The sequence below is a fragment of the Parambassis ranga genome, chromosome 15 (genome assembly GCF_900634625.1).
Source record: "Parambassis ranga chromosome 15, fParRan2.1, whole genome shotgun sequence".
In the NCBI taxonomy this organism is placed as follows: Eukaryota; Metazoa; Chordata; class Actinopteri; family Ambassidae; genus Parambassis; species Parambassis ranga.
This window is the reverse complement of record NC_041035.1, coordinates 19,604,317-19,616,654: the sequence shown is the minus strand read 5'-3', so window position 1 is coordinate 19,616,654 and position 12,338 is coordinate 19,604,317. Positions and strand designations below refer to the sequence as shown.

Below are 12,338 nucleotides of genomic sequence, written 5' to 3'. Positions count from 1 at the left end.
ATGTTGTGTGACAGACACTTTAACCTACACAAATTACAGCTTTGCTTACCAGTAGCTAGCTAACTAGCCTGAACCGTAGTACTGGTTTACAGCCGCACTGAAGCATATGCTAACCTGCATTTAGCATCTTTTATAAATTTGAGTATTGGCATGGTTTTCTTCCTAGCTGTAGGTCTGTGATGACACTTTTAACACACTAAAAGTTGCTCAGTGTGACATAAAGTCCACATTTAGTTTATTTTTCCTTTTTTCCTCTACATCTCATTCTATTCAAGGCTGCATGTTAATGGCTGTTATCTTATAATGATAACACACTGGAGCTCATTCTGAGCCTCCATTACTCTGAAGTGTACACAGTTGCACATGTTGAGAGATGAAGGCGATGGGAGGGGAGGAAAGAAAACACAACATTTACAGAGTGAAAAAAGCTGATGTCTGGACAAACATGCAGAGTGCAGTGATGATAGTCTGCCCTCCTGCATCTCGGAGTTAAAGCTGTATTATCTCATCATACCTATTCTTACCCGTCCCCCCCCTCTTTCCATCAATCTTAATTTTTTCTTTTCTTATTTGTTTTTACAGAGCTGCAGGAGCAGATCATTCACAACAAAAGGCGCAACCTGTGCAGCTTTGTGTAACATGTGCAGAAGGATGAGAACACACACTGAAGAGGGGAGAGGGAGGGCGTGGAAAACACACTGTTTTCATTCAAACTGCACACACAGCCAGTCAGAGAGCAGCAGCAGGACAAACACAGCAGCATGTCAACACAGTGGACGACAGCGGCACCTGGTGGTCTGTGGGTGAAAAGCCAAGTCAGCTCTTTTATCTGTATTTTTATTGAGGCTTTTTAATTGAACACTGATCAACACTTTTAGTATGTTTTCATAACTTGCATTGCACTTCATCATGGGCTTCAAGTTATGTTGTTGTTTTTGTTTGTTTATTGTTAAGAGTTTGAATGTGATGTGTGATATGTGATGTGGCTCAAGCCTGGTATTAATTCTGTATTAGTAAATGTAGGATTTGATATTTATTATAAAAGTGGACATTTGTTTGTCACACCGTGAGTCTGTGCAAACATGATGAGATGCTGCCCCCTGCTGGTAATGAAGCGCAAATACGATTTTAGTGTATGAACCTTTTAGATGCACATTTTGATTAACGTCTGAGGATCTGTTGTCAGTTAAAAGAGGAGGAGGAAGAAGTTTTTGTATTGTTCTAAAACAAAAACTAAAAGATAAACACGGTGAGCTATCAAAAGACTGCTCCAGGTGAGGCTCGAACTCACAACCTCGGCATTGCTCTACAGTGTACTGACATATAAGTACCGCGCGCTAACCGATTGCGCCACTGGAGCTCACTGCGTTCACTCAGCATCAGGGTTTATGAACGAGACACGAGCAGGCGACAACCCGGAAATACAGTTAACATTTGCTCGTTTTTTGATTGTTTATTTGTTAACGCTGCTGAAATCGCTCTGAACAACCGTTTACATTAAAGAGGAAATGCAAACCACTTATAGCACAGTTATTTTGTGATGTTTAAACGTGTTAACCGGAGGGATATATTTACAACAGCAGAGCTATGGAGCACAAATACAAACACACAAATAACTATACAGGTGTCAAAGATATTTCTACGGTTAAATGGCACCAGACTTGCTGCTGAATGGAGGATGGGCCAGTGATGTCACAACCGCAGGGGCTGCTGGGACACACCTGTATTATTATGTTGCAAACCCATTTAAAAACACCACCAATCACATAATCACGTTTTATTCCTTTTATTAATGCACATGGAAATGAATGAGCTCAGTGCAGCCGCTTTAGCATTCTAACACAAGTGTGAGTAATTTAAGGTTAAATTAAACTCTTAACATGCTAAAGATTAAGATTAAGAAGAACCTTTATTTGATGAGGAATGAGGAAACTGCATTATATACATTAGGGTATCAAATGAGTTAGACTCTGTGATGACAGCACACCAGATGAATTATAGCAGATTGCACAGTGACACTTCAGCTTATCTGCCGCACACTAATACCATATTAAATCAAATACAGTCAACTCTTATCTTTAGCACATTAAACAGCTCAGTAAACTGTATTGCTGCTGGCTCAATGCTAACACTAGCACAGTAAAATGAGTTGACCCATGATGACTGCATACGAAATAAACTATAGGGACACTAGCATGTGTGGATGTGTAACAGCAGCCTCCATGCCAATGCTAACATTACATAGATAGTAGTTTCCCTGCTAATACCTTAGCACAGTAGGCTACATGATGACAACATACCAAGTGTTGCCTCCATGCTAGCACCAAAAGCATCCAAAAATGACTGGAACTGGAACTTTAGCATAATCAAATGCAGTAAATCTATGCTAATAATAATAAAGTTATAGATTGAGTAGACTCAATGCTAACTCCATTCACTTTGTATTGCTTTTACTAAACCTCACATTTGAGTGTAGGGTCATTCTACAAAACGGGTGCCATTTGAGTCCTCAACATTTGATGCAATGTAAAAGTTATAAAAATATATCAATTAATATCATTAATTAAAGTCTTCTTAATCACACAATATATGAATTAATTCTATTTCAAAACAATAAGATATAATTTTTAATTGTTTTTTAATTTATAGTGGCATTTCTGCCATGTCCGCAATGGCCAACATAAGAATTTGCATCCAACATTTCAACAACAACAAAAATTTAAATCAAACATTTGTCATTTTCAGAATTAAATACATGTCCCCGATACTATAAATGATATAAATTCTTAATAAAAGCATTAATATTATAAAAAAAATGTTGATTTTTGTGCGTCCCTCAGTTTGTCTTACCACCCTGTCACTCATTCCCTGTCTGTCTATAAAAAATGTACTGTTCCTTTAAATGACATTAAAAAAAAGAGGTGACATCACTTAAGCCTTTGGACCAGCGAAATTCAAAAGCAGGCAAGTTCCCACCTCATTTTTTGTTTATTATTTGTTGCTTTTGTATTTTAGACGGGGTCCGTCGAGCTTAACCTCACCACCCCGTCACGTGGAATTGATAGGGAAAACAGTGTTTTATCACTTTTTTCCCAGTATTAATGAAAAGAAGATCATATTTCAAGTTGATATATGCTAAGTGAGCTAGCTGACCACATGGTGAACTGCAGCCATTTTAGGTTGAAATTTACCACCCTGTCACATACCACCCATCTTCTCACAGTGTGGTGTTAGCATACGTGTTGCATGAGAACACACATATAGTTTTATTATATGGTGTTTCTATTCACAAACATCAGCGACTATATAATGAGTTCATATTAGTTCAGCTGTTGTGTTTGGATGCAGGTGCAATGTTCGTGCACACGTGGAGGGTGCATCATTACAGTTCTACAAAAATGAATGACGTTTGATCATCAGTGTCTTTCAGCCGTCACTCAAAGTGAGGTGTCGACTGCTCTGACATTCTTCTTGAACCTGATGGAGCTTTTGAGGACGTTAAGAAACATGGAGCTGGAGAAGGAGTAGATGACCGGGTCCAAAGCGCTGTTGAAGTAAGTGAAGCCGATGCAAATCACAAAGAGGCGAGTGCATTGGCTGTAGAGAGCGCAGTTTGCGGGGTAGAATTTCTTGATGTACATTGCCGTCAGTCCTGTGATGACGCTTGGCATGAAGCAGAAGGTGAACACCAGAACGATCACCACTACCGCTCGGATGGCCCTCACCACCTTCTTCGGCTGGACCATTCGCCGCCTGCGCAGGTGGCAGATGATCTGGGCTGTGCAGAAGAGCAACAAGAACCAGGGCAGCACGAACTCTGCGATAAAAGCCGCATAATGCATCTTTATCTGCCAGGGGGGCTCATCGTAGGAACTGAAGCTGCGACACAGGGAGATGTTGTTGTGCTGGTGGAGGAGGTCAGTGGTCAGCAGTGGAACGTGAACAGCGATCACGGCGGTCCACATCAGGCCTGAGACCCACACCGCCTGAGTTGAAGTCATGGTGCTGATGCAGTGATGCGGACGGACCACCTTAAAGTAGCGGTTCACCGCCACCACTGTCATGAATGCGATGCTGGCTGAGCGGTTGACCGTCAGCATGAAGAGGTTGATGCGGCAGAAGGCCTGTCCAAATACCCAGTTCTCCTCCCCCCAGTGGTTGTGGATGCGGAACGGCACGCCAATGAGGAGCAGGAAGTCGGCCATGAGCAGGTTAAAGAGGAAGATGATGTGGGTTTTCCAGCACTTCATCCGGAAACAGAAAATCCACAATGCTAAAATGCTTCCCGGGACCCCCACAACCACCTCAACAATCAGCACAAACCAGAGGAAGTGCGTGTCCTTCGGGTCTGTGTCAGACAGGCAGTTAGACGAGGTGAAGTTACTCATGTTGGAGATCAGAGCAGCAGCCGAGTTGGATCGTTGGTATTTTTGATCTTTTCAGCAGCTTTAACAGAGGAGGAGAGAAACACGGTGTGAGAAAACACTTCACTCTAAACCATTGTTATCAGCAGGGAAATGACAAAGCTAACATTACATTTGTCGCCGTGTGATGCAGCTTCCCTCGGGGTTGTTTTGAATATACATTTGAGCAACAAGCAGCTGCACGTTTGCAGACTTATTTTGACACTAATCTGTTTTCATATCTAAGTTTTAACCCACCAGGCATTTCCTGACACAACCCTGCTTTATTTACTCCATTCTGCACCATAAGAAAGAATTTTAGGCTTTTAATCTGTTTACCTGAGCCTCACGAGCAGATTTGGAAGTTCTGACTCCTAGAACCCGTTTTTCAGATCAACTACAGGACATCATTCAACACTAGACGTCTTCAGAACTTTACTTTCTGTATGTCGTATAAACCCTTCTACCCTTCATATTACAGAGGACAGTGAAACGCTGCGTTGAGTATTAGGATGAATGTAAATGTAATTGTTAGTACTCACCAGCAGACAGATGCGTCCCTTCAGCTGATGAAGACAAATGTGAACATCTCAAGCTGTGGCAGTGAAAGTGAGCCAGATAACATCTCTCTCGTATTTTAGGCGAGGACTTGTTCTAACATGAGGGTCATGTCAGTTCCTGTGAAACTCGTTGCAACACAATCACTTCTGGTGTTTTCAGCTCGCACTTATGACACATCAGAGCAGACTGTGACATTTTTTTCTTTCATTACGCGGCAGATTATGTGTCAGGAAATGTTTTCCGATACAGATCATAAATGAGACGCTGAGAAAAAAACATATATGATTTTAGGTCAGTGTCTCATCTTTGCTGAATTTGTCAGAGAATCAGGATTTCAATCAAAAACACTCCAGCTCTACACCTACAGTGTATATTTTACACATCATGTATATTTTCATGGCAAAGCCGTGTCACCTGAACCTGCCGCTTGTTATTTTATTTTATATATATTATATTCTTCTTTATTCCTGTTTAATATATCGTGTATTGTTTCACTGCCGGCTGTGGGTGTTGATCACTGTGATGCTGTAACGAGAGAATTTCCTTCCAAAGGATCAATCACGTTCCCTCTTATTCTAAAATATAACCTTTAACCTTTAACCTTTTCCCCTCGGGGATAAATAAAGTCATTCTGATTCTGATTCTGACCTGAGCATACACCACACACACAAATAATGATCAAAATACAGAAACGAAACATGTAAACATGCATGAATACAACTGAAGAGAAATTCAACAATTAAAGAGATGCAAAATAATGTATGTATGTAACAACACGACAGAGACCAATCTACCGCACCGATCAGAAAAGACTACATGACGTAAAGATGTGTTATTTTCTTTCTGCCTCATGGCACCTCACCACTGATCTTAACAGCTTATTGAGCAACAACCAGCAGCTTTTCTGAGAGACTGATAATTTCCCTAAACAAACTTTCAGTGGAAACCACACACACACTCACACAGACACACACACACACACCTCCCTGCATGTCCGACCTTTGACAGTTGGATAACTTGATGGTCACTGACTCCCGTTCAGCGGTTCCTAACGGCGTGCTTGCTGGAATGACTGGACTCATTTATTCGATTTTATCAGTGTATGCACCAGGACCAGGTGCGGCACCGGGACCAGCTGTGGCACTGTGTCAGGACGGACATCTGCTCTCACTGTTCTGCATTTGAAACTCACAGATCTCTGCACATGCTTCTCTAAATCTCAGTCTGTCCTTCCTTATTTCCAACATTTAGAGTGACTCTGATTGTTTTTGACTCACTGTGACATTTAGCTGCTGAATAACAAGATATGTACAGAGAGAATTCTAACATGGCTAACTGAGAACAAACGGTGCAGGACGGTGTCATCTCTTCTTTACTCATACTTGCACTATTGGAGCAAAGCTCTACTCATCACCAGCTCCATGTCTATGGTTAGCATGCTAATAATGCCTAATAAACAGGGAGAGTACATCCATCTATCAATAAGTGTACATATTTGAGCAGCCTCTCTGGCACACCCAGGCTCTGTGGCTCACTGATAACCCCCCGATCAGATCCTCCTCATCACCCAGACAGTTTTATAAGGAGCGTCACACATCAATACACTTATTTACACACTGCCTGTGCACAGAGCAGGCAGCCAGTTAGAGATTATTAATGGTATTGATACTACACACACAGACACACACACACACTTTCATCAGATGGTCCAAGTTTGCTTCCTGGAATTCTACCTGAGTTCATGGCCTGAGCCTGTGACTGGGACATCACTGTCTCTCACTGATAACATGGAAGCAGCTTAATGTTTAGCTTAAGGCACACACACACACACAGAACACACACACACACAGGAAAGCAAGTGGATTACAAACGCAGAGACACACATATGCTGGTCAGGGATGGACATGAAAAAACTGCATGTGAGGAGAACGCGAGGTAGTGATGACCAAGGTGAGAGTTCTAATACAGTTCTAATGTAACGTTCAGTGACCGCAGGAGGTCACGTCAGATCTACGGCTTTATGTGGCGTTTACTTACACCACAGGTGCATCATAATTACACAGAGTTTAACATGAAGGACTTTACTTCGGTGCTAATGGTAAACATGATACATGTGGCTCTTTCAGGGGAGACAGAGTCACCGTCTTCTAGCCTGACAGTGTTTTGTAGCAGAGTGAAAACCTGTTGAAGATATTACGAGCTGATCATTTGCTAATCAGGGCTATTAGGCTGCTAATCCACAGGAACGCACACGCTGCCTGTGCCATGTGTCCTGTGGATGAAACATCCATACAGAATGTACTGCAGAGGCAGGGAGACCAGAGACCACTGTTCTGATCATTACAGAATCGAGAATGTTCTGCAGACTAGCTGCTAAAGCTCATTTTGCCACATTTACCTGTTAAAACGTTGTTGCTCCCGCCCATTACTTATTACATAAACATGACAACAGCTGAATTGTGACATGAAATGGAGAAAATGAACTTGTTTGCATTAATTGCACAAACACCATGGATCTGGTTTCTATGTCACAGGGTCTGAAGACGACGCGCCCCCCCGGCCGCTCCCCGCTCTCGCCCGCCTCTACGTGTACGCGCTGCACGGCTGCCTCTGTGAGGTGGCCTTCACCGCTGCGTGGGATTGGTGCACCATGCAGGACAGGAGGCTGGCAGGACAGACCAGCCTGTGGGCGCTGCCAATGTACGGCAGCGCCATCTACATGATGGAGAGCCTGAGGGCCCGGCTGCTGGCGGGGCGTCACCCGCTGCCTGTGCGCCTGATGGCCTACACTGCATTCATCTACCTGTGGGAGTTCAGCTGGGGGGTGGGGCTGACACTGCTGGGGGCCTGTCCTTGGGACTACTCAGGTTTTACATACAACCTGAGAGGGCTGGTGACCCTGGAGTACGCCGTGCCCTGGGCCGTGGCAGCGTTCATAGCAGAGCAGCATGTGATCAGGAACACGCTGAGGATAAGACTGCAGAGCTGAACGCCTCCGAACACAACAACATGAATTTATGTGCTTCCAGATCAGCCATAGAAACATCCACTGATTTCATTTCTATGAATGTTTTTGTTTTCACAAACAGATTAAACTGTGATTAAAAGTGCTACTGAGTGTAGTTTTAATAGCATCTTAGTGACGATACAGTTTCATTTCCATTGACTGACAGACTCCTCTGTATACACACTGTGTTTACATGAATGGTGTATCGATGGTTAGGGTCTCTTCCTCTCTGGGTTTTGGACCACGACCAAGGCGACGGTTCCTGCATTTCTTTGCCACTGGTATCTATAAAGAAGACGTCATGAAGCTTGAAAGCAGCTTCGTGTGTTGTTTTTGTTGCTGCTTTGTAATGAGGTGTTCATAAAGACTCACTGGCTCTGCTCAGGAATGAGGAAACTGTCTCCTGCAGAGAGAGGAAACTCCTGCTCCTTCATTGTTACCACTGAGGACCCCTCCTGGGAGACAAACACAGATTATTAAGGTTTCCCAGGAAGCAGACGGTCAGGTCTGGATACATGCTGACTACCCTACTCATACCAGCTGCCAGATCCACACGTCACTTTGTCGCACCGACGTCTCTGTCAGTCCAGGTCCGAACACCATGGCCTGTTGGGGCAATGAGAATGAGACTCTCCTCTACTTGTCATCCAGACACATTACATCTCGACAAAATCCTGCCTTCGTGGTGTAAATTTACAATTTAACCACACTGTGCATATTTTCATCTGTAACGCCAGGAGGGGATTTCCACAGTGGGTAAATGTTAGTACTACCCTGCCCGCCCCCCCCCCCCCCATCCTGGAAAGGGTATTTCTTTCATGTTATCTTGAATATCAAGAGTTAGTTTCATTACTAAGAAATGATTCTGATGATCAAGAAAAATATTCAAGTTGTTCCGTCTTGTTATAATATTTTAAGCATCATGATTACACAACAAAAAAGTTAAGAAGAAGGTGCAGCCGTCAGTAAGCTCCGTGTGGAAAAATAAAATGAGGACCGAGCTTGGCGTGGCAGTCTAACAAATCAATGCACAGCCATGTTAGCGCAGAAGGCCCATACACAGATCAGCTACACATGCATCTGAAAGACGACAGCTAACTGCTACCTGAGGCAGAGAGGCTTATGTCAGATCTAAAGATCTAAACCACACATTTATGTCCTAATGTTCAGCTATAGACGCTCCAGCTGTCATGGTAGCAACACTCTGACAGTCAGTAAAAATAACTCATCATGAAAAAATGATCTTTGTCATCTTGAGATAACAGCATTGATTTCAGTCAGCTAGAAGTCACGTGTAATAAAACAAATGAATATCTGATAAACACATGCGTAAACACAGCGCATCAGAATCATTTGATTAAAATATGACTGAACTGTGGTGAAGTTCTAAGAAGGAAAAAAAATCCAACTTGTAATTTTAATTGTTAACCACTGAGATATCGACGGCAATGATGCAATGCGACTGTCCATGGAAACACCAGACTGGAACCTGAACTCTGTGAACTGCTATCCGAGAGACTTGGGATCTTTTTTTTACCCCAGCTGTGTGTGCATTTCATGCAGGCTCAGTGTTTACACCTACAAACAAACCTCCTGATACCTCTGTCTCAAACTGAGCTCCGAACATGTCGATGGGCTTGTCGTTGCCCAAGAGCGCTCTGTGTTTGTCCAGCCAGTCTTTGAAGCAGAACGGTGACATCACGTTCATGGTGTTCATCTGGAACGGAGGCTCTCTGAAGACCTCATCTGTGCAGAGATAAACCTCAGTTTACAGGCTGAAGCCTTCAGATTAGACACACACCGTTTCTGAAGAACTCACTGGGATCATGTCTGCCTGTCTTGCACTGTTTTGACGCCATGAACCTGAAAAATCAACAAGCTGTGCTAAAACAAGTGAAGCAACGTGACAGTTTGTCTCTGAGGGTGGTGGTCGTCTCACTCTTTGATTATTGGCACCAGCTGGGTTCCTAGGTTCTCACAGTAGAACCATCTCTCAAACAGGATGTCAGTGGTGTTGTTCACATAGTACCTAAAAGAACCGAGAGACGTTAAATTTAAACGCTTGCTGCTTTAGGTCCTGACTGTTATGGTCTTTTGAAGAATATTTCTAGACATGTCGTGAGGTGAGGAAGCTCGAGTAAACCTTAGGCAGTCGGTCTCAGTCAGCAGCCGCCTCCGCTCCACCACCAGTCCAACAGTGTTGGCCTGTCTCTGTGGGGAGTGAGGGATACGAGCTGGCAGCAGAAACATCTGCAGATAAGAAAGAATCAGTGCAACAAGTTCCCTGTTTTCATTTGCAGAGACATAAATAAAGCTCACCTCTCCCTCTTTGATGTGTACGTCCTTGTGTTTACCATTTTCAATCACCTTCAGACACATGTCCCCCTTCAGCTGGTAAAACAGCTATGTGAGTAGAAGACAGGAGAACACAGAGTTAAATACTGTTCATCAGTGTGTGTTTGCAGGCAGCAGGGAGGAACTGTCTGGAAGACACAGAGCCAAAGTCAAAACCATGTGACATGTTTAGCTACAGCAGGGATCTCCTCCTGATAATCACTACACGAGGAGTCAATCATCACCAAAGTCAGCTGCTCATTCAGCAAGCCAAGGAATTTACAGCTACATCCCAGGCCAGGTAGTAACTACGTAGTACCATCAGGTCAGCAACCTGCTGCCCTAGACTGGTGACCAATTGGTCTAGAGACCAGTACGCGTAGACCCCGTTCATACTGGGGAAATCAATCCGGCTTACTTCTGGCTCAGGTCCTAACGCAACTGTGGCTAGCGAATCCTGCCAGCAGTCGAACTATGACATTTGCCCCGAGTAAACTGCTTTTTGAACAGAAAAAAAACGAAAGAACGAGCGATTGAGCATGGATATGCATGTGCCAGATTTGAAAAAATAGGTCTGACTGTATCCAGCTTAAAGGCTATCCGGATTCAATCCTACTCTAGCTGTACTGACTTTCTCCAGTGTGAACGGGGCCTTAGGTCAGGTCACCCCTCTGCCAGTGACTAGCATATCTAGACTAGGAACTAGTAGGCCAGTGCTGTACCAAAAAACTACACTACCACTTTACACTAGCACCTACTTCCTAAGGCTGGTGACCAGATACAGACTGATGGTGAATCTACACAAATTGAAGATTCTATTTTGCACTGTTCTTCATCACATACTTCAGTTTTAATGATAGAAAACCATGTTGAATGCGCCTAATCAACAGGACAGAGGACACAAATGGCCACCAACCAAAATGAATTGACCAAGCATTACAACACTTAGCCTGGTCAGAGGGGGGGGTGAGTTAATCACGTGTAGAACAGAGTGTATTACTCACATTAACAAACAGTCAGAGTCTGTCTCTTTAAGACAGCATAACTCAGTACTTCTCTCTCACCTCTTCCCCTTCCTCTATATGGTAATCCTTTCTGGTGTTTGGACCGCCAACAAACATGATGAGCACCTGGGAAAAGTGCCTGAGAAAAAGAAGTGCACGTCATGTGTAGCTGTTCATATTAACAACGAGCTGTAGCACTTTGAAGCAGAACATGTTACTCACATGAGCTTGTTGCACACAGGTGGCAGGAAAGCATTCTGGTTCTCTGTAATCCATTGTTCTACATTCACCAGCAAAGGGGTTGTGCTGCTCATGTTTGTGTTGTTGTTGAGTATTAAACCTCTGTGCTGCTGTGACTCCTGAGCACGTACGGTCCAAAAAGCAGAAGTGGGCGTAAAGCTGACAGGGAGGAGATTTGTTCCTCAGAGAGGAGAAAGGTCGCTCACTCTGTCATAATAAGTAACTACAGGCTGCCCTGCAGACCTACGGGACCTGTACCGGAGGCACAATCAACATAACAAGCAACACATGGAGAGTCAAAATGAAATGTGCCAGGAGTGCTTTTGATGTAAATTCATAGAATGCATTTCTTGATGACATACAATGGTGCTTGAAAACTGCTTGTTTCAGGTGCTTGCTCAATATTTCAGTCAGAACCTTGACTGGATCATTTCAGAACATCAACTTTGCTCTGCTGTAACCATCCTTCAGGTTCAGAGGGGATAGGTTCATACACTAGAATCTGCAGTGTCTTTCTTTCTCCCAACATTAGGCTTCTCATTCGAGCCAAATCAATTCTGGTCTCATCTGTGCACTGAATATTCTCCCAGTGGTCCTCTGGGTTTGTCCACATCACAGCTCTGCCGTGCACACCGTGGATGTTCAGTCATGCTGGATTCATTAACATTAACATTATGTGAGAGAGGCCTTCAGCTGGTTCCTTTGTAACCTCACAGCCTGTTACATAACTTGTTTTGTGGAGTAATCTTTGTGCACAGAACAGCCCTGGGAAAAGTAACAATGCTGAAT

At 43.5% G+C, this 12,338-nt stretch overlaps 3 protein-coding genes and 1 non-coding gene across 4 annotated transcripts; 1 reads left to right on the top strand and 3 right to left on the bottom strand.

Moving 5' to 3' along the window:
- Window positions 1-1,266: 1,266 nt before the first annotated feature.
- trnai-uau (transfer RNA isoleucine (anticodon UAU)) lies at window positions 1,267-1,360 on the bottom strand. The gene is made up of 2 exons: window positions 1,323-1,360; window positions 1,267-1,302 (listed from the first exon to the last, which is right to left on the bottom strand). It is a non-coding gene; the product is annotated as a tRNA-Ile (tRNA).
- A 564-nt stretch (window positions 1,361-1,924) lies between these two features.
- On the bottom strand, window positions 1,925-5,119 carry hcar1-3 (hydroxycarboxylic acid receptor 1-3). The gene is made up of 2 exons (XM_028423363.1): window positions 4,946-5,119; window positions 1,925-4,446 (listed from the first exon to the last, which is right to left on the bottom strand). Exon 2 carries the CDS (start codon window positions 4,386-4,388, stop codon window positions 3,438-3,440), a length of 951 nt encoding a protein of 316 aa, XP_028279164.1. The 5' UTR covers window positions 4,389-4,446; window positions 4,946-5,119; the 3' UTR covers window positions 1,925-3,437.
- Window positions 5,120-6,759: 1,640 nt separating this feature from the next.
- Window positions 6,760-8,074, top strand: LOC114447784 (transmembrane protein 229b-like). Its single transcript, XM_028424240.1, has 2 exons — window positions 6,760-6,914; window positions 7,499-8,074. The coding sequence occupies exons 1-2, from the start codon at window positions 6,863-6,865 to the stop codon at window positions 7,951-7,953; spliced, it is 507 nt and encodes a 168-aa protein (XP_028280041.1). The 5' UTR covers window positions 6,760-6,862; the 3' UTR covers window positions 7,954-8,074.
- On the bottom strand, window positions 8,066-11,716 carry haao (3-hydroxyanthranilate 3,4-dioxygenase). Its single transcript, XM_028424239.1, has 10 exons — window positions 11,532-11,716; window positions 11,370-11,448; window positions 10,291-10,374; window positions 10,115-10,221; window positions 9,911-10,000; window positions 9,791-9,834; window positions 9,572-9,717; window positions 8,509-8,577; window positions 8,344-8,426; window positions 8,066-8,256 (listed from the first exon to the last, which is right to left on the bottom strand). The coding sequence occupies exons 1-10, from the start codon at window positions 11,621-11,623 to the stop codon at window positions 8,184-8,186; spliced, it is 867 nt and encodes a 288-aa protein (XP_028280040.1). The 5' UTR covers window positions 11,624-11,716; the 3' UTR covers window positions 8,066-8,183.
- Between the last annotated feature and the right edge of the window lie 622 nt (window positions 11,717-12,338).